Source organism: Oculina patagonica, chromosome 4 (assembly GCF_052425735.1).
Source record: "Oculina patagonica isolate OP01 chromosome 4, crgOcupat, whole genome shotgun sequence".
Lineage (NCBI taxonomy): Eukaryota > Metazoa > Cnidaria > Anthozoa > Scleractinia > Oculinidae > Oculina > Oculina patagonica.
The window spans coordinates 6,074,382-6,100,626 of NC_135761.1; the positions used below are offsets into that span (position 1 = coordinate 6,074,382).

A 26,245-nucleotide genomic window follows, 5' to 3' on the forward strand; every position below is an offset into this window, starting at 1 on the left:
AAAGCTAGCACAGTTATGAATTCGGTTTTGTTGTTGTAGGAAAGTTGTAAAGAAGACGAGGCACTGGAGCCGTTGTTAGATGCAGTTCGAGTTTTGACAGTCATGCTGCGAAAAACAGAAGGCGACGCCGAGAAAGAACCAGGTAATATGACCGGGAGTCTCCTCTTGCAGTCGTAATTTAAAGGATTTGCCGAGGGGATTTAAACGGCTTAGACACTGTTTTGGCGTTGTAGAACATTTTTACCAAATGGATGGGAGAAAAAATAGTGTCGTAAGTGAAATGATAAACCCCAATCCAGGCAAAGGGGTAGTAATAGATCAAAATAAGACAAGGGAGGATTGAGACGGATTACGTACAATCAACTTAAAAAAAATTAAGGTAATTGTAGAAATAAAATTTTTTTTTTTGTTGTTTTTTTTGGGGAATTATATTTTTAAAAAAAAAGGTTTTTGGGGGTTTTTTTTTTTTTTTTTTTTTTTTTTTTTTTTTTTTATTTTTTTTTTTTAAAAAAAAAAAAAAAAAAAAAAACAAAAAATTTTGCAGGAGGAAGAATTAAAGGAATTGTGTCACGGATTTTTAGCCAGATTTAGACAGAAAAGAAAATGATCATCAAATTGTCTGAAGGAACATTTCAATTACACCGCGAATACAAAAGAAAGATGGCCAAAAATTGAATAAGATTCAAACGGATTGCGATAGAATAATAATATGGGTTTTTGAAAAACTATTAGGCTGAACAGTTTTCTAAGTTAATCTTGTTTGTTTGTAACTTTTAATTGTGACGCCGAGGAGACATATTTGTATGTTATGAAGCTATGGTTTTGTCATTTAGATCCATAGAAGTAATTTCTTCGCTAACATCGGTAAAAAGTAAAAAAATAAAATAAAATCCGCCGTGACACAGTCCCTTTAACCGCGACGTTTTACTTCAGAAATAGAAATAAAAGCCAAACCCTAAACCTGATTCAAACAAGGTTGTTGTCAAGGCTAAATGCCGTAGAACGTTTCATGTCGTGTTCTACACTGTATGTTGTTCTCTTTTGTGTGTTTTATGAACAGAGGAAGTCACCGAGCCTCAGCTGCCAGCTCCACTTCCGCTTCAGACGCTGTTTATCAACAGACTGTCCTTCCTCGCTGGTGAAGTTGAAGACGGGAGGGTCAGTCCGACACTATGGTACTCCACCCCTCCCCCTGATGATATCGACCCGGAAGCTGATCTGGTATGTTTTATTATTTGGTATGGTTCATACAACTGGTTCGTATAAAATCCTTGCCGTGTTGAAAACTCATCGAACCTTCCAATGTAGCCCACCAGACCTACTCTTAATTGTATCAAATATTTGTTGTGATCGTTAAATGAGGCTGTATAGGGGGATGCATACATCGCGCCTTGCCTAATAAGGCCGTTCTTTTAGAGGCTTAACTAGTGCTACAAAAAAAGTATGGAGACAAGTAAGCGAAATTTGTTTGTTGATACCAGAATACTAAGGATTATATTCTAGATTTGGCTGTTTGGAACCTAAAGGGCTGAAACTCGGAGTAATAGATGCCCTGTTTAATTTTTTTTAGATCAAAAGCAGTGTTGATTCACTGACAGAGAAGTTCTGTCCTGACTTTGACCTAAAGGCCGAGTTGGAAAAAGGACTGGTGCCCTCACCACCAGGCTCCCCGACGCGAAAGAAAGGTTACAGGTACGGCGCTTAGCTCTTCACTGATTTTATTTCAAATCTAAAAAACCAGCCACCAGATGATAAACGAATCAGGTGCTAACCTCTCGTTGTTCTTTTAGGAACAAGAGGAAGTACGATCCGTTGATATCTGGTCAGCGGAAGGATTACAAGAAAACAAAAACAGGTTTGTAGCAGGGTTTTTTATAAAAAAATGTATCATTGGAAAGATTTAGAACGGACCTGGTAAACTAACGGTGCCTTTTATCTGATGTCAATGTATTCTTAATATCTAAACTACTGATCTTCATGGAAGTTGCAAACGTAGTGATGTACCGGTAGTTATGTTTTTATTTCCAAATACTGAACTGCTTGCCAACAAGCTTTCAGCATAAAGGAACTTTGGAGCTAAAACTTGTAAAATTATTTCTTTCTGTCCCCTCGAATTTATTTTATGCTTGCCATGCAAATCCAAAGCAGGTTGTGTCATATTGATGCAGCGATCATTTTCAGCTCTCAACAAATCTGTTTCAAGTGTTTTCTAACCTGACCGCAGTTTGCTCGTGAGTGATCCACGTGCAAATTTCTGATTCGTTGTTAAAAATTACTGAGAACAGCGTCAGTTCCCGACAACAGTCAACTTGAACACTTATTAAAGGGACTATAACATGGATTTTAGCCACATTTGGCTTAGTGAAGGATAATCAAACTTGGTGAAATATAAAAAATAACCTCGTAAAACAGTGGAGGAACATTTTAATAACACAGCGAATACAAAAGAAGGTACGGATGGACAAAAGTGACGAAGATTCAAACAGATTGCGATATGGGCTTTTGAAATATTGTCCGGCGGAAAAGTTTTCAAAGTTAGTCTCGTTTCCTTGTAACTCTAAATTATAACGCCCGGGAGACACATTTGGTTGCAAAAAAAGCTATGGTTTAGAAATTTAAATCCAACGAAATAATTTCTTTGCAAACATTAAGTTTCATACCAGATATTTTGCAAAGCTAAGTAAAATAAACATAACTCAGCTGTGACAAAGTCCCTTTAATGGTTTTCGATTTGTATTGTTCAAGTCCAAAACTGAGAGAGAGAACTGTCGAACTCTCCAAAAGTTGAAAGTCAGTTTCCCGCTACTTTGCCGCAGCTACTCGTGTCATTTGCCAGGATTCTTACCGATTTTCTTTTTTGTTTTTCATCCTTCCTTTCTTCATAGGTCCTTCAATGCATATGCGTGGAGGAGGCCGCGGCATGAGAGGGATGCCACGAGGACGAGGCAATCCACGCATGAATGACAATTTCCGATCACGTAAGCAAAACACGAGCCGTCCACCTTCCATGCACGTGGATGACTTCATGGCCATGGAGCATGCCAAGACCCAGGACTCTCCGCCACCTACGAGGAGGACTGGTCCCAAGGTACATTCAACAATGTTCCTTCTGACAACTTTTTTGTTAATCGTTGAATAGGTTTTTACGGCCTGTCGAAAAAGTGGGCCAAACTTCTCTTGCCAATTAGTTTAGTTCAAGGAAGGAGGAATAGTTTTTATTATATAGAATACAGTGAGCGAGTGGTAGCAACGAGAAAATGGATCCACACATGTGTGGATGCATGACACACATGTGTGGATCATTTGACCTCATCCGCAGTGCCACGCAACCAATGAGCGATCGATGTCCAACATCTCGACCCCGCGATGGAAACTCGGAACGGAAAATGTTCGGAACACCGACCCAGAATCTCGAAATCCAGAAAATCCGGAACCGAACGCCACCGAGGCAAAAGAAACCTGGCAGTGCAACCGAACACGAGGAGCGCACGAGGAGACCGAAGATTATCTCCGCGCCAGTAATATCCTCTATTTCTCTCTACTTTGGAAATTTAATTTGTTAATAAATAAGAGTTTGTGTCACACTGCTTGACTTTTGTGCTGTAATTTTTCAGGGTCCTCCACCAGGTAGGTCGATGGACCCTGGTCCAGGGAACTTCATGGGGAATCAAGGTCGTTGGACAGCCATGCCAGGGGGACCATTTCGAAAAGGTAATACCTCCTTAACCGAGACACTAGGGCTATCTTTTGCAGTTATTGCAAAAATAACACTATTCTCGAACTGGTCGTACGATGTAAATCCCTGATGTTTCTTATTGTTTTTCAAGGTCCTGGTATAGAGAATCAAGGAGGGATGCGCGGGGCTGGGCTTGACTGGGGAAATCCCCGGCAGCACCCAATTGGAGCCTTCCCTGGACAAAGGAATTTCCAGAGAGGGTAAATTACTATCATAATTTTCATTTAAACTTTTACTCCAGTAAACTAAAAGTTTTTGGTGTCTATTACGAGTTGGTGTATCTACTAGTGTTCGTACTTTTTTCGCCGAACTCGTGTAAGATTTAATTTGTTTTTGGGGAACTTTGACTGAACTATTTCCAATAACCTATCTTTAGCAGAAAATAGCTCCTTTTCCTCCTGGTTTTCTTTTGAAAAAAGATAAAATTAAAGGTTAAAAAGTTCGAGAGCTGAGATGAATACATTACAGCCATCATCCCTTATATACGTTACAACAATAGAGTCAATTAACGCCATAACGGCTAATTTACGGCCAATTAACGCCATAACGACTCACGTGCGTTCATACCAATAAGAAATTATTTGCATTCTCTGTTACCGCCAATTGCAGTTTAGTTCTGCCAAATGTTAATGCATTTCTCGGGCATAGCGAGTCCTAGCTGTCTGCCCTGTGCCACAGTTCATCGGTTAATATTTCGGAAATCACTTCGAAGCATTGCTTCAGACCATGTGGAGACAGCTGATGACGTATTACACCACGTTAGATTGCTTGCGGTTAGCTCTTATAATGGGGTTGGGATTTCTATCCAAAAAAATCACGGTCCTGGCAGCTGGTCGTCGGTGGCATAGTGGGGATAAATCCCGCTTGGTAAACCGACGACCCGGGTTCGATTCTTCTTGGTGTCAACTTTTTTTTTAACTTAAAAAAAGGTTAAGTGTGATGTTTACTTCATGTATGAAAAAACAAGAAATCTCACATGGTCAGAAGCAATGCTTGGTAATGCTTTCCTAATATTTCCTGTGTTATGTTTGACGTACTTGATTCACTTTTTGTTTTGTTCTCTTCAGACCCGATTGGGGTTCTCAGACTCCTCAGCCGTACAGAGGTAACATCGCTTCTTCTGATGCTATTTTTATCATTTACTTTCACTTGTGGGGCAGCTTTCTATAACTCAAGTTTGCATTTCCTGATTTGTGTAACCAGATTTTAAAACAACATTTAAACTATGGAAAATAGCGTATGGGCGAGGGAAATCAAGGCATCGTCAACAAGGGGATGTCATTTTGATGGAACAACAAATTCTTGCAACTGACATTTAAAGAAATGTATGATAATTAATAATGAAAAGTAAGATTTCCATCTTGTCTGGTTTTCAGGTGGTGGTAGTGGAGGAATGAGAGATAACTATAATCGACCGCAGATGCGAGGTTACTGGGACGCACCTAAATCAAAAGACGACTCAAGGTATTGAATTCTTAAATTCCTAGGCATACCTACGGTTACAGCGGCTGCGGTTACGTGTCTGGAATCTTTTCGACAAATAATCGGACAAGTTGTAATAAGGACGTTCGCGCTTATTGTTTATGCACATCCTTACTGCGCACTTAATTCACGTCAAATTTGAGCCAAATTTGAATGTTAGAAGTTTATTATTTTTCCATTTTCTTTTCCAACGCACGATCGAATCAGCCACATTTTGCTGTTTTGATCGTTTGCAAATGCAATTGTTTAAGACAAGAGTAACCCTAAGGGTTTTTTAAAGTGATATATATTTGTTCAATAGATCCAATCAAATAAACTCGGACAAAGGAGGTTGGCCTTCATCAATTGATTTGAATTATTTATCGCCAGAAGCCGCAGAGGTCATTATCGAGTAACGAAGTCAGATTTATCCAAATGAGCGCCTTCTTTCAGATATCATATCCCCGAAACGAATTCGGTCGGTGACCCCTTATTTTTTTGTGGTGAAAGTTTAAGAAAAATCTCAATCTTAGAAGATATCCGCGCGAACGTCCTTAAGTGGTAGTGCTTTCTGATTCTTTGATCTTCTTCCCTCCCCACAAATGCTGCACTCCCCTCAAACCCAGTATTAGGGTGAAACGTAAATTTGAAATTGAATTTTCACGTATTAACCACTTTGCATTATTAGAATTACTTGTGAAATGTTGTAAGACTGTTGTAGCACCGCTTTGTTTTGTTTCGTTTTAACCCCAAGCCAATCTGATTCATCTCTAGGTTCATGCCCCCGCCGAATGTTGGAGGATATCGTCCCGGTGCAGGGCGAGGTTACCCAGCCAGGCATATGAGGTCATTCACACGCTAGTTGAATTCTGCCTTTTGATTGGTCAATGGACACTGAGTAACCAAGCTCTTTTCTGTTAATATTGGAAGTTGATATAAAATGAAGACAATAGCAACACGAAGCAAACTGTTTGTTAAGTTTATTGTAGAAATGATGACATTACAAAGACATGAAATGTTGGATTAAATAGACTAATCGAGCCATTAAAATATTTTGTACCAACGAAATTCCTATTGGACATTAAAATTAACAAAACAAGAAACAAGTGTCTTTATTAAATCGTCAGAAGTTTAAAGACATTATAGAGAGCAGTAATGTACGTAGCGGACTCGGATCAATTTAGGTTTCTGGGAAACTGCTCACCTACCCCTCCCCAAACCTAACATTAACCCTTACTTATCGCTTTGGGCAAAATGTTAGGTTTGGGGAGGGGTAGGTGAGCAGTTTCCCAGAAACCTAAATTGATCCGCGGCCTCTTTTCTTTCCGTCTTTTAAACGCGTTACACTGGCTGTAAAATCCTTGACTATGCAATTTACCCCCAAACGTCATGCTCGTCCCCAGAGTTGCTTGTCCTTATTGGCCGGCAAAGCCTGGGACACGAGGAACAAGTGGCTCTTGGGAAACGTGATTTGATTGGCCAGATTTTGTCAGATTTTTTAGGAAATTTAAATCTAGCCAATCAAATCGACTCGACCGTTTAAAAATTCCTTACAACAAAGCGATTTTAAAACGGTTGATCCAATTGGCTAGATTTAAATTACCTTTGTCAGGAGCCCATCAACTGCCTTTGTACAGGCTCAGCTGGCTAAGAGGGACAAGCGGCTCTGGGGACAAAAATGCCCCAAACGTTGGCTAGAAGGGGGAGGGGGAACAAAGTGAACGATGGCTAGTTTTATGCTCAAGGGGGTGGGAGGGGGGGGGGGGGGTGTTCCATCTAGATGCGCCAGACGACAAGTGACGATTGCATAATGAAAATTTTGCAGGTATATAATGCTTAAACACTAGGTGACCTTATCTGCTCTGTGTTTGACTTATTGTTTACACAAAGTGAGGAGTAATATTCAGAGTGTTGTCCACGTATCATGTCCCTGGGACTTGTCCCCTGGGAATCTCTGCCCTCGTAAAACCTAGCGCAGCACAGAAACCATATTACTAGAAAGTTAATTTAGGACCATAGGTAAGTCAGCACAGTGCTGATTAACCTTACAATAAAAAGCGAAGATTCATAGCATGTAAACTATAATAGCAAAGTAACTTCTCTCTTGCTCTCCTACGCGAGCTTAAATTTGCCATCAAAGCGTATTCTTTTCATGTAATAGAGCGAAACCTAAATGCCGCCTCCGAAGGTTGAAAAGTTGCCATTCTGTTGTCAAGCCTGTTAGTTCGAACATGGTGACGTTGAAACATCAGGAGTTCGTCTCCACGATTCTAGTACCGCTCTGTTCAGAGACGACTCCTCGCTTTGAGAACGAGGCAGGACCGCGGCTTGATCATGACCCGTGCCGACGGGACTCGGGCACCAGCTTCGGGGCTTCGACCCGCGGGAACATCGTATGTGACTGAGGATGGCGTCTTCCTCAGTGGGAGATGAGCAACTCAGGTTTACCTGCAAAGAAGAACGTTTTTCCTTTGTGAAAAGAGTTGTTGTTTTCTTATTATGATTTCTTGTCGCAAAGACGGTGACCATCGAGTACATGTACAAGATCAAGAAAGTCATTTTCGCCACGACATAGCAATTTTGTCACTCCCCGAGGCCAAAATACTGAAAATAGTTTTGTCTTTGTAACGTAACCAATATCTTTTGTTTTCGATACAATTAAAGTTTTTTTCCAAGTTTGCGATCAACAGCTTATTTTTAGTTTTTTTCAATATTTCTTTCATTGTCATGGAAACGTCATGAGAATTAGGGAAATCACCAACTATTTTCTTTTGAAAGTACCACCAAATTTGGTCAAATTTGGAACTAACGTTTAAGAGCTTTTAAGGGACATATGGCGCTCCGTATTTCAATGTTTTAAGCCATTTGAAAAACGAATATTTCAATGATCAGTATTTCGACCTTGGGAGAACGTTGAAATACCACCCGTAGAGTTTTAAACGACCTTTGTATCAGTCCTTGACAAGTGTTTGATCAAGAGATGGAAAATATCTAAATTATCTCACGCGCGTAGGGGATATTATGAATACTTCAAATTTTTCAAAATCGATCTGAAATTTCAAGATCTGTAAATTATTTTCTTTGGTCAAGTAAAATTCATGACTAAGTTTTTACCCTTAAAAAACCCGCTAATTGTGCTAATTGAGCCTAATGAGCAATGCTTCCGTAAGACGAAAAGAAAGGCTTTCGTTTTCTTTTAGTAATAAGCGCCGGATTTCACACGAAAGTATTTTTCGTATGCGATGGATTTCTCAAGTATTTGTAATCGGCCTGGAGGTAATTGGAGCGGTTTAATCCACATATATTTACCTGTTTGAAATAAAGAGTGCGCTCAATAACCTTAAAAAAATAAAACACCAAATTTTTTGAGTGATGGAATTCGGCGAACAGCATTGAAGCTGGGAATGTGAGGGAAAATTAACGGGAAAAATTCTTCATCTGTCTATGGACTGTGAAAATTCAACTTGCTTATAAAATTCTTATTTTTACGTTAGGTATGTAAGAAAGGTGAATTACGTGACGTTACACGGAGCGAACGACCCAACGACCGGAAGTGCAAAAAAATTTTAACAATAGAAAGCCTGCATCAAAGGTTTTTCTAGGTATTAAACAAACCGCAAAGAAAATTTTACCTTGTCGTTTAAACAGTGGAGGGTATCCTTCCGCACGTACAGATATCGCTTGTTACAGCTACTGCAGTATCTCTCTGCAATTTCATCTTGATATTTCAAGCTTCTCAGCCATTCTAGGATTTCTTTTCTCTCGGGGTCTTCGCTCTGTAGCTCATCTCTCTTCTGCGCTTTTAATGACTTTGTCTCACATATCAGCTCGGCCACTTGGGATTTCAAATCCTCGATTTGATTTTGCAGCGTAGCTTCCTTGTACACCATGTGAACGCGGTGCGAGTCGAGCCGAGACTCCATTTCCTGTTTGAGCTCACGGATCTTGGCTTCGCTTTCTTGTTTGTGTTTAGTCATGAATTTGCGCAATTCCGCAATGCAGTTATGCTCAGATTCTTCGCTTTTGCTCACCTTCAAGCCACATCCTTTGCTGCATTCGGCCGTCTGGAATTTGCACACTTTAAAATGCGCCTCCAGATCGCGTCTGTTTAGCTCTTCCTTGCACCCTTCATTTGGACACGAAACCAAAACAAAACCACACTCTTCTTTTAAATGCGGTTTAAGCGAGTCTAGCCTCACCAAAACTTTACACCCTCGTGATTCATTATCGCACCGTATTTTCAGCGCGTCCAAATCGTTTTTCATGTACCTGAAAATCGGCTTCAAGTCGCTCGGCCACAGAGGCAGGCGGTCTTCTGGGCAAGTGTTGTAGTGTGTCAGCCACGCGTGAATACACGATGAACAGAACGCGTGCTCGCATGGCGCTTGTAAAGGTTCTTCCAAAACATCGCGGCAGATCGAACACAGAAGTCCCTCGTTTACTTTTCCTGAAAATCTTTCGATGTCGAATCCCATCGTTTCGTCCTCTCGTGTTCAAAGCAAGATCACTTTTTGTCCTTTGTTAATACTGCCCGTCGATGTACAGTGATCTGTCTTTATAGTCGCAAGACGCTCGAAGTGGTCCAATATTTCGGCAAGCTTGGCCGTCACGAATTGTCCGCGATCAACTTGTTTTTTGTTTTGCTTTGATATTAATGAAGTTCTTGAATTGGAAAATAGAAACAGATCACGATCAACTGTGAATTTTCTGTATAAATACGGCAGCTCGCTGCTAACGTGACATGTCAATACACAGTGAGGCGTTAATCACATAAAAACATGTTATATGGTTTATAAACGCCTTCGCAGTTATGCTATGCCATGCATGACTCACGACAGCTCCAAATACCGCACGATGTCTTGGTCGCTGTACCTTGAACTGAACTGTTCCTTCTTTAACAAGCTGCGATCCTTGAATCTTGCGGTTACCGAAGAATTCCGCGTCGAATACGACTGGTAGATTAAGCGTTGTATGTGCTCGTGATATTAGAAACAGTCTCGCTTTAAATGACGCGGACATACAATGCGTCAAGGGAAATAAAACCCTTAAAAACGCCACATGTCCCCGGCGTTGCGGGATATTTACATCAACCGTGCGTGCAGTCCACTTATCTGCCTGATAGGTCGGTCTATACTACACAAGTAGTCGTGCAATAAAAACCCGAATTAAATTTCGCCTTGAAGTATTTTTTGTTGAAATTGGTTGCGGGGTCAAATTAGGCGTCTGTAAGGCGGCTTATGGAACATCTGTTTTGCTAAAAGCATATTTCGACCCTTGGAGCATAAATATACATAGAGTCGTGTCAAACATATAAACAAAGTGTGTTTGGATATTTACATATTTCATTCAAACTAATTACCTAAGGATCAAATATTTCCTCATTACTCATGGCTCTGTTTTAAGCCGTCTAAAACTTGGAATCGAGTTTTTTCCTTTTTTTCCTAGTTAACTTTTATAAAAATAAACGTTCAAAATATCCACTTCTTAGCAAAATTAAAAGATTCCTTTATATCCCTACTTCCATTCAATTTTGTTTACGAGGCAATTGTAAAGCGTTCTTGCACGACGAAACAAAAGAAACCGATTATGCGTTTTCATTTATTGTTGATAGAAAACCGCCCTATTGAATTAAAGAACCCTTTTATTTGAAAACGTTGTACTCTACAGGACAGACTGTACAAAAAGAAATCAAGTCTCGCTACCTGCGTTTATGTCTTAACACTTCTTTGAAAACGGAAATGCGCCAATATCAGAATTAACGTGCCAAAACCAACCCAATATAACTTGCTCGCTCGCAAGTTTTCGATTATTAAAATATTAAATGATTTATTAGCGATTCAAAAGAACTGCATTCTTAAAATTGCTCGGCTAATTAGCCGGCTGAAATTGAAAACTTCAGACCGCTTTGCGGTTTGTGGAGGCCTTTTAATCTTTGTAAACAGTTCTCACCTAAGAGACTAAAACTGTCATTAGACATTTGTTGAACTGGGTAAACAGATGAGAAGACATGGCTTTAATGCTTGATTGAAACATTAAGGCACTCGTCTAAGGGCCGCCGAAAACTCAAACATTTTACGAATTTCCTTTCTGTTAGAACGCTTGAGTGGTTTGTATTGTCGCGTTGGTTACAAGTACTCGCGTGAAATGAGCGTGTTACTCGCGTGATACTCGCGTGGGTTATTTCGAAGAAAACAGGTAGGTATACCGCCTGGGGTGTTTAATTCGGTTAAATCTGTCTTTCCTCCGTAACCAGACGAACTAAAAATACTTGATTTACTTGCCTGGGCAGTATTTTAGTTCTTAATGTAGACAGTCGATAATCTTCGACGGCTATTTTCAGTTAAGAACTGAAGATGCAGCTCACATTGGAAAATTCCTGGCAAAAAAAAAACGAAAGTGGGAAAAACTTGTTTCTTTTCCTCCCTAATGCCACAAGAGATTTCGCAGAAAAATCACGTTAAACGGCAGTTTAAAAAAAAATAGGGCCCCAATGGGTCCATGTGTTTTGCTGCTAGAGCAAAGTCTTAGGGAACATGTTGATGAAAGACAAGTGAGTCGAGATTGAAATCCAACGTCTTTTATTGTCTGTCACTTGTGTGCAGGTTAATAATTGCACTATATTGTAGTCACTTTGTGTTAATTCAATCCTGATAATTTTACTGATCAATGTTATGTTGAAATCAAAGACAGCAAACATAATTTAATTACTAGTAAGTTAACGTAATGTCTGACATGATTGTCTCTTTGATAAAAAACAGTAACTCTTAACATTATAAAAAAATCTCAATGAACTCAATGTGATTTAGTACTAGTAAGTTCTTCGCTTTGATTGGTTCCGATTTCTCCATTCTCCTGTTACACGGAAACCGGCTCATAATTACTGAGTTAAATATGCAAAATTCAGAAATTATAAATAATCGCACGCGCACCGGCGTACAACAACAGAAAGACGGCGTTGAACGTAACGCAAAGTTCATTTTGAAAGCGAAAGTTTACAAATAATTATTATCATTCGTCAGTCATCCCTTCACGCATGAACACTCGTCGAATTTCAGTGTCTTCACAACAAGATCGGAAGATCGATAAGGACCAATTTTTGATTCTGCGAAAGTTCGTTTTCTTAAAGTTTTAGAAATTTGTGAAGTTGGAGGATTCACTGAGGACTGCGTAGCCGAAGATGCAGTGGCTCGCTGGACATCAAATTCTATTTTTCACGGCGTTTAATTAATCTTCACAAAATAAACATGTGGCGCCAGCGCGTCTGGCAGTCAAAAATTCATTTTTCAAAAAACTTTCCCTTTCCAGCTATTTTAGCGGGGCTTATACTATAGTACCTACCTGTCAGTCGTAGAAAAGCTGAAATTTAAGGATGAACTGTTTATTAAATGAAGACCGTATTATTTTTTAATAACTAGTAAACAAACTGGTCGCCACGCATTTAAACACGAACTGACGAATGTTGCATCTGATGCAGTGAATCTGGTGAATGAGAACTTCCTTTAATATTTCTTTGTTTTCGACGGTGTGAACCACTGAATAAGTTTCTTTCCCATTGTGATGTTACTAGTATTAATTCGTTTCTAGCTGTCTTTTATATAGCTCGAATACAGCTACAATTAGCGGTGCAGCCTACCAGCATGGTATATTCCTTTCCAGCTGTCTTTGCGTGACAAGTTACACGTTCATACATTTTATTTTAAAATATGAAGTTCAGAGTTAATACAGTACTAGTATGCTGTAGACAGTGTAGACAAGGTGAGGGTAAGTTTATTTTCAAAGCGAAAGTTTACAAACTGTGCACTAACCGGTCCTTTGGAGAAAATATTTATGACCTTCGGCGAGGTTCCAAGTCTTCGCTCTTTTCGTAAATGATGAAAACTGCAGAATAATTTTCTCATAAAACTGGAGTGGTCGCGCCACAGTTTGTTTTCTTTCCCAATGCGATATACTTTTAAATCGGTTTTCTGTTTTCCAACGTGTCCAACGTGGTTTGCGTTCGAATACTTTGGCCCGTAACTTCGAATGCGATCAGCGCTACGGTTCATTGGTTTCGATTTTGTTTGTTCATGGATTTGATTGACATCGGTAGTTCAGATTTCTCCTCTGTTACGACACTTACACCTTACGGCACTTACACCTTACACCTTACGGCACAAACTTCAGCTCTCAATGTGTTTTGCTGCAGCCATTGCGGCTGCAGCAAAACACAAAAACCGTTTTTTCACGATATTGAACAGAACTTTAACAAAACAAAACTTAGAAAAACAGGTTAACATATACGCTTGCTAACCATATCAACTGACGTTGCCGATAATAAAAGAGTTTGACAGCAGGGTATTTTTTTCGCGTAATTATTATTATTTTTTTCAATTTCGCATTGTCGCCTTTTCTTGCAATCGTAAAAGTTAAGGTGGCCCGCGGGTATTTATTTTCGCTTTAAAAAGTTGACAAATGTCAAATTTTTTCTTACAATATACTTAATTTTCCGAACATCAAGTGGACTCAGTTACTCAGAAGAACGTTTAATGAGCGATACACAAAACGTTCCATTAGACCAAGGCTTGGTTCACAAACAAATAAAATAACATATATGGGCAATGGACATATTATGATCAAAAAGCTTCCAGCAGATTTACCAAAAAAACATATATGAGGCTGTGAAACCACAATATAATGGACACCCAATGTGTCCTAATTTTCTTCTGAAGTATACCGATTCTCGGTTAAAGGGACATGGTCAGCGTTCACGTTTTGAAAACGGTGGCCTAATGGTTAGCGCGCTCGACTCCGAGTCGAACGGCCCGGGTTCGAGGCCTGGCCGAGGCGCTGCGTTGTGTTCTTGGGCAAGACACTTTACTCTCATAGTGCCTCTCTCCACCCAGGTGTATAAATGGGTACCGGCGAATTTACTGCTGGGGGGTAACCCTGCGATGGACTAGCATCCCATCCAGGGGGAAGCTCCGGCTGTATGGGCCTCATGGCTCGGAGACAGACTTTACTTTTTAACCCGAAATCAAAATACGCGTAGAGAACCTTCAGAAATCTGCTTCAATCTTCTCAATGTTTTTTTTTTCTTCTAAATTTTCCCATTTAGTGAAACACTGAGAAGATTGAAGCAGGTTTCTGAAGGTTTGTTTTGAAAAAAGTCCACAGTGGTCTTTTTTCAAAACGTGAAAACTAGTGTCCAGGTCAGCGCGGTAAGAACGCTGACCATGTCCCTTTAATTTATGTGCCGTTTTCAAAAACTTTAAAAAAATGTTTGAAAAAAATGAAAAACGTTTGTATACTAGTGTAAACGTCTTCTATAGATTCTAATAAACGTCCCTTTTCATTGCCTTGTTAGATTCTCATATCTCAAAATCAAATTCTAATCCACTTCCTTTTAATTTTGCCAACACTTCCTTCTCAAATCTCTCATTCAACTCTGGAGTGAAGTGATTCTTCCAGTCTCCCACCACGCCCTTTCGAAGTTGCGAAATTTCGCCTTCTTCGGTCTTTGATGTGTAACTGGCATCATTTTCCTTCATTCCACTGAAAGTGCACTGTTCAGCAATGCGACTGATGAGATCATCTGACAGCGGCTTGTTGAGGAAGTTTGCAATCATTCTGACATGGGAAAGCAGATCCTAGCGGAGAGAGAATCCTTACTTTCAGGTATATCTAGATAGTACCATATATATATTTCGAGTTATTTTTCAAAGTGAAATACCGATTCGATTCTATAATTGACTCGGTGTTTTTATTGGCCGGACATATTAAGTGGCAATAGAATAGTAATAGAGGTTTGAATTCTAAGTCTGTTTTCAATGTTTTCTTAAAATATAGAAGCTGGTACTGGTGACTTTGAGACTGTGGTCAAATCTCGGAATACATATAAATAAGCCAAGAAGGTAGGTAACAGCATTGAAATGCAGAAAGCCTGTTCCAGGTTCAGGTTCTCACGGTCAGGCCAAGATTTTTCGCTTGGAGTGCGAAGCGAACGGGAAAGTGTTTTTTGCATAAGAAGAGCCCGTAACAGGCCAAAATACAGTCCTCACTACAACAAACCTTTTGCAAATCTTCATATTTGAGAAACAAGACATTGGGGTCATCTTTGTGCTTCCACCATCCCAGAACATGGTCATTCCAGAGGTTGAAAGTCACTGTTTGAAATAAAAAGATCATAACTGTGAATTTATTTGTGAGTCTTTTTATGAAGTAGAGTCTTGGACCTGAATTGGTTACCAAACTTACCATTTCCTTCAATAAATAACTTGGCATAAAATTCCCATGGCCCATTAAATCCATTTCCAAAGCTCTTCAATTTTGTCGAAAATTTGAAAAATGATACTGCAACATCCTTTGGATTGCGAGCGACGTAAATATATTTACACTTGGTGTCTTCAGTTGCACTTTTAGGTGTAATATGGTAAGGAAGGTGGGTCTTCAAAATGCGAGGGCTTGGCAGAGTGTTGAAGTCAGGTTGAGGCAATAATGTAGTTGTTGCAAATTCTAGGAATGGAACACGCTGCATAAAATGGCTGCTTTTGACTTGTCCTTCGTTAAATATCTGCCAGACAATTTCTTGAACCCAAGTTGTCCCTAAATAAAATGATGTGAAATTAGTACGCAACAACAGCAGCAACAACAACAAATTATATTTGTACTTTAGGATTACAGAAACTCAAGTCGCAATATATAAATTTAAAATAGACCGTAACTGTTCACCCAAAATGACTTTCAAGCTAAACTGGTTGGATGACTTCCATTATAGATTAATTGAAAATATACACTCAGGTCAGAAAAAGGCGTTAATTGCTCCCGCAGTGAGTGAGCCTGAATTGAATGAACAAGGCAGATCTCTAATCGGCAAAAAATCACATTATAGGGGAATTCAATCACTTTTCTTCCGAAACGCAACGAATTGTGGTCGGCGGTAAGATCAAAGGCGCAAGGAATTGTGGTTATGCGCAAATGGAAGATCTCGGATGCGCAGTGAATTTCATGTACTTTCTAAGGATGGGCCGATACAGGTTTTTCAAAACGATACGATATCGATACGATATTTGCTTTTTTCTCGATATCGATATTATGACGTCATTTCCGTACTGACATCATTCGTATGTCACGTGATTTGTCTGACCATACAATGGACAGTCCTGGCAATATAACTATTAGCCAGGAATGTTGATTTTTGCTGTTTTTGTTTCACTGTGGACTAGATCAAGTCAAGGCAATAGAAAAATCTAAATATTGACAAGAAAATCAATATTTGTTTGCGCAAAAAAGCATTTTTAAACCTCAGGTGCTGACCAGAAGACGGCAGACCAGTTGGCTATTTACAAGCGTAACCGACGAGTTGAACTCGGGTGACCAAGGACAAATCCAGCTAGATGCCAGAACAGGACTTGAACCCGCGACCTCCGGATTTTAAGTCCGGCGCTCTAACCACTCGGCCACGCTGCCTCCACAAATATCGATTTTAGCCAGTCAAATTCGTGAATTCGATAGTTCCCAGTCCTTTTGAGACACGGCCGTATAATAAATAAAGGACCTTATTGAAGTGCTCGTTATACCATGGTTCCACAAAAGAACATAACATGGTTAAAAATCCCGACTGACAGGAGGCAAACAAGGAGTAAAACTTGGGAAAACTCGGCCACGCTGCTCTCGCGTCACGCAATCTTCTTACGACGCCAATCTAAGCGTCTGCGTAAGCATAGTAAAGAGGCTTCGTTGTTTGGCTGAATCCGCGAGCGGGCAAGATGAAGCGAATCCTACATTCTGAAGGGCTACCCGAGCGGGCAAGATGCCCTCTCAGTATTTCCCGCGTCGATCCCGCAAGAAAAGTTCTTTTTTGGCCATATAATAATTCCTTTATTGTCCAACCTTGTTCGGTCAAGACCCTGGGGGTCAAAATGGCTGAATATTGGCCCGGTTCTTTTTTGCGTTTTTATTGACCTCGACCTCATCTCGGTCCATAAAAACGCAGAAAAAGAACTTGGCCAATATACAGCCTTCTTGACCTCACGCTTGGTCAATCAACGCAATTTATAAACATTGTGTCTAGATACCCGGCAGCCGGGAAGTGTTTTCAAAATACTACATACCCGGCAGTCTGAAATTATTCTAGAATTTCCACGGAAAAACCAATCCAATCCTCCTCAAAACTATAGATCTTTGCTTAGAAATGCCAAGCGATTACAATTATAGTTTTGGCTTTGTGTTTGAGGAAATTTTGGAGCTTGGGCATACTACAAAATCTTGATTCTTCGACACTTAGAAAAAATTCGTACTCTGACTCCGGTGTCAACTCTTATAGAATAATTTCTACAAAAACTGAAGTTGAAACCCTGCGAGAGTATTCGATATTTGCTGAGAAATGCGAAGCGATTCTAAATAATGTTTTGCTTTTGTTGTGGACGAATTCTCTTGGCTTCGGCGTACTATAAAATCCTCGACTCACGGGCACGGTTGTTCAAAAGACTAGATACCCGGCAGTCAAAAATTCTTGAATAATCAATACATTCAATATCCACAAAAATGATCATTGAAACCTAGCTCCCGAGAGTATTTCAGTATTTCAATTTTCGGTCGGAAATACCAAGCGAGTTTTTGTGTTTTGCTGCAGCCGCAATGGCTGCAAGCAAAACACATTGAGAGCTGAAGTTTGTGCCGTAAGGTGTAAGTGCCGTAACAGAGGAGAAATCTGAACTACCGATGTCAATCAAATCCATGAACAAACAAAATCGAAACCAATGAACCGTAGCGCTGATCGCATTCGAAGTTACGGGCCAAAGTATTCGAACGCAAACCACGTTGGACACGTTGGAAAACAGAAAACCGATTTAAAAGTATATCGCATTGGGAAAGAAAACAAACTGTGGCGCGACCACTCCAGTTTTATGAGAAAATTATTCTGCAGTTTTCATCATTTACGAAAAGAGCGAAGACTTGGAACCTCGCCGAAGGTCATAAATATTTTCTCCAAAGGACCGGTTAGTGCACAGTTTGTAAACTTTCGCTTTGAAAATAAACTTACCCTCACCTTGTCTACACTGTCTACAGCATACTAGTACTGTATTAACTCTGAACTTCATATTTTAAAATAAAATGTATGAACGTGTAACTTGTCACGCAAAGACAGCTGGAAAGGAATATACCATGTAGGCTGCACCGCTAATTGTAGCTGTATTCGAGCTATATAAAAGACAGCTAGAAACGAATTAATACTAGTAACATCACAATGGGAAAGAAACTTATTCAGTGGTGCACACCGTCGAAAACAAAGAAATATTAAAGGAAGTTCTCATTCACCAGATTCACTGCATCAGATGCAACATTCGTCAGTTCGTGTTTAAATGCGTGGCGACCAGTTTGTTTACTAGTTATTAAAAAATAATACGGTCTTCATTTAATAAACAGTTCATCCTTAAATTTCAGCTTTTCTACGACTGACAGGTAGGTACTATAGTATAAGCCCCGCTAAAATAGCTGGAAAGGGAAAGTTTTTTGAAAAATGAATTTTTGACTGCCAGACGCGCTCGCGCCACATGTTTATTTTGTGAAGATTAATTAAACGCCGTGAAAAATAGAATTTGATGTCCAGCGAGCCACTGCATCTTCGGCTACGCAGTCCTCAGTGAATCCTCCAACTTCACAAATTTCTAAAACTTTAAGAAAACGAACTTTCGCAGAATCAAAAATTGGTCCTTATCGATCTTCCGATCTTGTTGTGAAGACACTGAAATTCGACGAGTGTTCATGCGTGAAGGGATGACTGACGAATGATAATAATTATTTGTAAACTTTCGCTTTCAAAATGAACTTTGCGTTACGTTCAACGCCGTCTTTCTGTTGTTGTACGCCGGTGCGCGTGCGATTATTTATAATTTCTGAATTTTGCATATTTAACTCAGGGTGACACAACAAGTTTGTTAAGAGTTAGTTGTTCCAGTGTTTAATTTGGGTGAAAGTGGTTAAAGAACCACTGTCTTGTCACTAATAAATATATCACATTGAGTTCTTATAAGGTCAATAGATTCTGTCTTTTTCGTTGTTGTTAAAACGCTACCATTGTGACAATGATTCCAAATACAACTAACGGTAACCAGTGAGATAACGCCACTAAAAGAATCACATTGAGTTCATTGAGATTTTTTTATAATGTTAAGAGTTACTGTTTTTTATCAAAGAGACAATCATGTCAGACATTACGTTAACTTACTAGTAATTAAATTATGTTTGCTGTCTTTGATTTCAACATAACATTGATCAGTAAAATTATCAGGATTGAATTAACACAAAGTGACTACAATATAGTGCAATTATTAACCTGCACACAAGTGACAGACAATAAAAGACGTTGGATTTCAATCTCGACTCACTTGTCTTTCATCAACATGTTCCCTAAGACTTTGCTCTAGCAGCAAAACACATGGACCCATTGGGGCCCTATTTTTACAATGTCAGTTTGGTTTTGCACAAATTGTACGAACTTTATGTGACTCACGGGCACGATTTTTCAAAGACTACATACCCGGCAGTCAAAAATGCTTCCCGTTTTTCCATCAAAATTTCCATTTGAACCTGCTGAGATGTCGGTGTAGAAATACCAAGCGATTTTCCAACTTAAGGCCTCAACAATTGCCTCGGCAAAGTAGTACAAAATAGCTACAAAACGCTTGAGCGTTCGGTGACGAAAGTCCGCCACCGATGTAACTTCCGGTGTGACACTTTAGTGGCGTGACAAAGGTGGCACGTGGTGTTGGTTTTCGCGCCAAAACGAACTCAGCGTTGGAAGCGACGAAGTTCTTCTGTGGGCTAAACGGCTTAGCGTTGGAAGCGACGAAGCCTTAAGTTGGAAAATCGCTTGGTATTTCTACACCGACATCTCAGCAGGTTCAAATGGAAATTTTGATAGAAAAACGGGAAGCATTTTTGACTGCCGGGTATGTAGTCTTTGAAAAATCGTGCCCGTGAGTCACATAAAGTTCGTACAATTTGTGCAAAACCAAACTGACATTGTAAAAACTCGCTTGGTATTTCCGACCGAAAATTGAAATACTGAAATACTCTCGGGAGCTAGGTTTCAATGATCATTTTTGTGGATATTGAATGTATTGATTATTCAAGAATTTTTGACTGCCGGGTATCTAGTCTTTTGATCAACCGTGCCCGTGAGTCGAGGATTTTATAGTACGCCGAAGCCAAGAGAATTCGTCCACAACAAAAGCAAAACATTATTTAGAATCGCTTCGCATTTCTCAGCAAATATCGAATACTCTCGCAGGGTTTCAACTTCAGTTTTTGTAGAAATTATTCTATAAGAGTTGACACCGGAGTCAGAGTACGAATTTTTTCTAAGTGTCGAAGAATCGAGATTTTGTAGTATGCCCAAGCTCCAAAATTTCCTCAAACACAAAGCCAAAACTATAATTGTAATCGCTTGGCATTTCTAAGCAAAGATCTATAGTTTTGAGGAGGATTGGATTGGTTTTTCCGTGGAAATTCTAGAATAATTTCAGACTGCCGGGTATGTAGTATTTTGAAAACACTTCCCGGCTGCCGGGTATCTAGACACAATGATTTATAAACTACTGCTTGCGCAACACCACAAAGTTACAGAGGTTACGCCGCATTTCGCCATAAAAAAGTCTCGCCGGATTAAGCATTTCGCTACAATGAGGTAAGTAAAATACAATATTCGCTTTAACTGTTAGCTTCGCTAGTATAGACCAGTATAAACTGTTTGCTCTTTTGTTCTTCAATATGCTAATATGGCGTCCATGAGCCAGAGGTCTGTTTGTTGTTCTTTACTCATGAGTATGAATTCGGAAAAACGGAAATGTGTAACTAAGAGATCAGGATCCTTGTCTCCGATGTGATTTTACTCTGCAAAAGATAACTGGAGTTCAAATGTTAACATCTTTATACTGACTCACCTGACTTGGGGTATGTGACCACGAAAACGTCATCCGGCCTCGTCTGAAAATTTGAGATAAAGTTGCACAGCAACTGAGGATCGAGAGTGAAATTTGGAGAAATTTGCAGATGTCCATTCACCTTCCGTTATTTGAAAGACGGGAGAACTTGCCATAATGGTTGCAAGCACTACAAACAGCTTCAAACGAATACAGTTTAGACGCAAGACTGGATTAACACGCAATTAAGCAACTGCGCATCATGTAAATTTCTGTGGTTTCTGAATTCTGATTGTGTTAGTCACGCAACTATGTTTTGATTGCGCAATAGCCCGCAGTCAAGTCACTGGTCGTGGTCAGGGATACTACTACTTTATAAATTCTATAAAAATATACCTCAAGTCAAAGTAAGAGACTAAGTTAGGAGTAGCTGATATATTGCTGGTTTGCAGCTGACGTCACAGAGCCATGTTGGATGAGAGGAACGAAGCGTTCTCCTCCGTTGGGAACTAAACTTTTTTATTATGCAAATTCCGCAAAAACATGTTTTATTGTTTTGTCATCCAACATGGCCGCCTTGTCACGTGGTTGCAAACCAAGAATATGATGTCTTATCTTTCAAGTTTGTCGCGCACTGATCTGAAAACCAGACTTGAATCACTGTTTGTTTCACTACCCTTTAAATCGGAATTAAACACTTGCGCTGAGTCTTACGTCCCCAGGGGGGTACTCCGGCTTGTAAATGACGGGGATGATCGAAAGATTTTTTTTGGGTTTGAAATTTTCGATTCCGGGATTTTTTTTGGGTTGGAAGATTGGCGAATATTTTTTTGGGTGACTTGATTCAAATAGGGGATTTTTTTGGGTATTAAAAACGAACTAAAGTGCCTTGGCGCTGCCTTAGCGTATTTATGGTATGATGAATAATCAAACTCAGCGTTATTGCCCCTCCTGGCAATTTAGGGGTAATTTGACAAGGGATTTTTTGGGGGTTATTTTTGGTCCAGGGATTTTTTTGGGTAATGTCGGAAGACTTAGGGATTTTTTTTGGGTCCTGAGTTTTGCCTTCATTCGATCATCCCCGTCATTTACAAGTCGGAGTACCCCCCCCCCCCCCTGGGCTTACGGCCATGCTGACAGTAACAGAACTCTTGCGCACCCCTGACGTTAAGGAGTTTTCGCTTATCCTCCCTGTTCGATGGGGTAGAGGGACTCTCCAATAATTTAGTGGGGGGGGGGGGGGCATCCGAAGCTTTCTTCTTCAACTGTTCTGCGGAGACCTCTGCTTGTTTTCGTTTTCTATTTCACATTGGAGACTGTATGTATTCTCTCTTTGTATGACCTCCTTGAGGTCATATTAGTGAGCACGCGAAAACAATCTCTATTAGTGTTGAGCCATTGACAAAAACTAAGGGACGGACCATTATTTTTTTGGAGGGGGGGGGGGATGAAAAATATTGAAAAAAATTGTTTGCAGGGCCTGGAAAGACAAAATAAATTGTTTGCAAACACGATATGTATAACAAAAAATAGTAAGAATTTCGAAACAAAATGTTTGCAGAGGTGCATAAACTAAAAAAAAAGTTTGCAGAGGAAAATTTTTCATCCCCCCCTCCAAGAAAATAATGGTCCGTCCCTAACCAGGCGAATAGTTTACATGCAAGCCCGTATATGCAAGCGTAGTTTTGCGGTGGTCAGACTATAGGATTTTTTTCCCGCGAACCGGGTCAATCATGCGGAAAAAATATAGACAAATGTATGGGAAATAAAAAACGTAACTGAACGCTTTCTAGCCCAGCTACATCCTTCAAACTCGGTGAATAAAAAACTTTTGCCTAGTATCTTAACTTTACAATTCATAAGTGTTCCAGAATTCAATTTTTGTAAAACATATTTGCCGTTGTTTTCCCATAAACACTGCAATTTCTTCCCGGTTTGCCTACTCGTCAAGATGGCGTCGAAAACCGTGATAAGGTCTATCAGGCAGCGCGCCGCTCACCCTCACAAAAATTTTTTTAGACTGCCACCCCCTCCCCCCAAAACCCCTTTCGCCGGGGAGATGTTCAAGCTGATCTGGAACCAGTGAAACTAAAAGGAAAGGGTGTGTGCGTGTTAACATGCAAAATAACAGCCAGTCCTAACATAGTCTTTTATTTTGCCTTAAATTTTTATAGAATGGATAAACAGCAGGAGCGTACACTAAACTAGTATTCAGGTAGTTTTGCAATGCTCAGAGGAGTAGTGTACTAGGAGTAGTGTAATATCCCCAACCAGTGACTTGAAAAAGAGAGAAAATAATAATAATAATATTACAAAAGGGTGCTGGCAGGGAGGAACCCAATCCTCATATAAAGCCTTTTTTAGGGTTAAGTTGCCTACCACTAATTTCAGAACAGTTTAGACCAAAAATCTGCGAAATCCCCATGACATAGTCTCTTTAATGAGCGAGATACAAAAGCGATCGTCCAGTCTCCCAGCAGCCTCCACACACCGAGAAGAGAGTCGAAAATACGACGCGCAGTTTGGATAGCCGATGAAACACTGTCTCGAGTGTTTGATATATCTTCTCAATAGAAACAAAAATTACAGAGTAAACGGAGAAATAAAATCTTAAATATCTATGTTAATTTAGAACTGCGACATGTCGCAGTTCTGTAGTGTATTATAGTTTTTCAAGTATAAAACGGCTTTATAAAACTGTCCTTTAGCGCATTGCAGTTTTATGCTGCCTAGGAAACACCTTTAGGTCTGTTAGTAAAGACTGTTAGTAAAGTCAATATGGTGGGACTAGTAGTATTGTAAACGTTTTTTATATTGTATGTATTGTAAGCATTGTTTGTGTTGTAATTTAAGTTTTGTACTGTTTGTAACGTGAGTATTGCAAATAAAGAAAAAAAGATCTATGTTACTTTAGACTGGCTATCAAAACCTCCTTCACAGTTGTGATTTTCATTGTTTTAATTTGATGAATTATTAATGAGTTTGAGAAATGCTAAGCCTAGTACCCCATGTCGCGGGACTAGGCTTAATTTGCAGCTGTGTCTCTGTAACTCCCTTGGCCGTTTCCCCCAAAACGTTTTTTAAATGGCTTTATGTTCCTATCACACGGCAAAACTGGTACTCCATTGCGATAAAGATCACGTTGGTTTTCACTTATTAGGACCACAACTAACCTCATCTGGAACAGGAAGCCGTTCCAATTTTGTTCCAGTTCAGTATACAGTCAGTTGCTCTGAAGGTCATTGGTCAGTTGTTATGATGAGGTTATAAGGGGCAATTCCTAAAACAGGATTACTGAATGGGAAACGCACTAAGCTATCAAAATCGATTCCCTCACTTAAAGTTCCATTAGACCGAGGTTTGGTCTACAAATACCGGTAAGTGAAATAACATATATGGGCAATGGAAATATTATGGTCGAAAAGCTTCCAGCAGATTTACTTAAAAAAAGCATATATAAGGACTGTGAAACCACAATGGACACCCAACTTGCATTGTCCTAATTTTCTTCTGAAGTATATCGATTCTCGGTTAATTTGTGCCTTTTTGAAAAAACTTTGAAAAATGTTTGTATACTACAGTAGAAACCCGTGTGTAAGAAGCTACTTTTTCAAAGTTTGGCAAAACAGGTTCTCGTATTAGGTTCTTAATTTCTACAGAGTAGACATTGTTGTTGATTATCACAAAATAGTATAAAATCTGGTCTGTTCTTCGTTATAAATATTTATTAATGTACCCATGTTGCCAGAAGTCCAACAACAATAATTGATCAAAGATACAGAACTGGGGACGGGTCAATTCAATAAAACTTTGACACTTGTAATTTACACGTTGGACCGTTGTTTTTACAATAAGCGCACGCGAAATCAAGTTCAATAAATGTCGTTTCAAGCTGGAGTTACAAGAGTCCGACTAGTAGTTTCAGGTGTGGCGCTATGCCTGTAAAAACTGAAATTAAGCCAATTCAGACAGAAATTTTATGAAGCAATGAAAGCCTTAGAAACGTAGAACATCTTTCTTTCTAAGCCAATTCAATAAAACTTTTTACAGGAGTCCAACTTGTTTTTGTCGCACTCGCCGCTTGTAAACTACAAGAGCAATTTACAAGTCATAAGTCACTTGTAAGCTTCGAAAACAAGTTGTTACCGGCTTTATTAAAGAAGAAAAACACGACGTCTTTGAGCGAAGAAAAAGTAGAAGAACTGTTACGAGACAGAATTAGACGAAAGCCTCGAAATGTTTAGCAAATGCAGCTTCTTGACGTCAAAATTCACGCGACTTCAGATAGATGTGTTTGCAGAGCATGGGAGGGCCAAGAGGGCAGGCGATAGGAGCTATTGCAGTATTTTCTTTAGATCTGTGAATATGAGTGAGTCGATGTCGCAATGATGGGAAATGGACTAAACGACACTTTAAAAAGAATACCGAGATTTCTCCATTATTTTGTCAGAAAGTACAAAGATGACATTACTTTACGGTCTGATGATATGCATAAGACGACCCCTAAGGGGCTACAGTGTAAATGAATTGAGAAAACTTTCAGAGGTAAAAGAATGAAAGACAATGATGGCTTTCGACCCAGTTAGTTAATGATTATAGTTTGATAAATAGCCCCCCCTCTCTCCAATATTTTTTACAATGCTGGAGATTCACCAACATTTCTGGACTAATTATTTTTATTAATTAGCGGCGTGATAATTACTTTAAAAAAGTGATACAACTCCAAAATAAGTATCACGAATTTTTTGACTTCATCATTATGAATCATCATCTTGATATATCTTCCCCAAGACTTTTTTATCTGCATTGACTTATTCATTGTTTGGACTCTCTAGGTCCTTCTTTAGCTTTTCTTGGTGTTGCACTTCCTTCTCATTGTCTGTTACGTTGTTTGGCCTTTCTTGTGACAGTTTACGATAAGGGTAGAAAAACTATCATTTTATTTTCCTTCACGAGCTGTGTTATAAAACAGTAACTTTTGTGTTTTTTACAACATGCCATCAAAATATCGAGTAAAATTACTTTGCACTGAATTACTTTGCACTTGTAGCAAACAAGCAAAATCGGCGTCATTTACAACTGCATGGCTACAGTTGTAACGTACACGTGTAGTAAGACGCGCGCTACACGTGTAAATTCCGGTGTT

The 26,245-nt window shown here is 39.5% G+C and overlaps 3 protein-coding genes across 3 annotated transcripts in view; 1 reads left to right on the top strand and 2 right to left on the bottom strand.

Annotated features, from left to right (window-relative positions):
- LOC144651175 (protein virilizer homolog) overlaps window positions 1-6,303 on the top strand; it is a 44,122-nt gene extending 37,819 nt beyond the window's left edge. Inside the window, exons 47-56 of the mRNA XM_078511065.1 lie at window positions 40-142; window positions 1,061-1,221; window positions 1,571-1,692; window positions 1,791-1,855; window positions 2,886-3,088; window positions 3,615-3,711; window positions 3,828-3,936; window positions 4,804-4,841; window positions 5,113-5,200; window positions 5,972-6,303. Of these exons, the coding sequence (XP_078367191.1) occupies window positions 40-142; window positions 1,061-1,221; window positions 1,571-1,692; window positions 1,791-1,855; window positions 2,886-3,088; window positions 3,615-3,711; window positions 3,828-3,936; window positions 4,804-4,841; window positions 5,113-5,200; window positions 5,972-6,059 (1,074 nt within the window). The 3' untranslated portion in view covers window positions 6,060-6,303. The remainder of the gene's footprint in view (window positions 1-39; window positions 143-1,060; window positions 1,222-1,570; window positions 1,693-1,790; window positions 1,856-2,885; window positions 3,089-3,614; window positions 3,712-3,827; window positions 3,937-4,803; window positions 4,842-5,112; window positions 5,201-5,971) is intronic.
- Window positions 6,223-10,466, bottom strand: LOC144651264 (E3 ubiquitin-protein ligase NRDP1-like). Its single transcript, XM_078511199.1, has 3 exons — window positions 8,830-10,466; window positions 6,512-7,645; window positions 6,223-6,366 (listed from the first exon to the last, which is right to left on the bottom strand). The coding sequence occupies exons 1-2, from the start codon at window positions 9,670-9,672 to the stop codon at window positions 7,418-7,420; spliced, it is 1,071 nt and encodes a 356-aa protein (XP_078367325.1). The 5' UTR covers window positions 9,673-10,466; the 3' UTR covers window positions 6,223-6,366; window positions 6,512-7,417.
- A 3,495-nt stretch (window positions 10,467-13,961) lies between these two features.
- On the bottom strand, window positions 13,962-21,275 carry LOC144651299 (sulfotransferase 1C4-like). Its single transcript, XM_078511240.1, is given in 5 exon segments — window positions 13,962-14,823; window positions 15,245-15,339; window positions 15,431-15,778; window positions 21,121-21,218; window positions 21,220-21,275. Coding segments are annotated over 5 exon segments (876 nt in total). The 3' UTR covers window positions 13,962-14,544.
- Window positions 21,276-26,245: the final 4,970 nt, after the last annotated feature.

Coding starts and splice junctions, on each gene's coding strand:
- LOC144651264 (XM_078511199.1), bottom strand. CDS start 9,672: ATGGGATTCGACATCGAAAGATTTTCAGGAAAAGTAAACGAGGGACTT. Junction 7,646..8,829: donor TCCACTGTTTAAACGACAAG/GTAAAATTTTCT, acceptor TCTTCTTTGCAG/GTAAACCTGAGTTGCTCATC.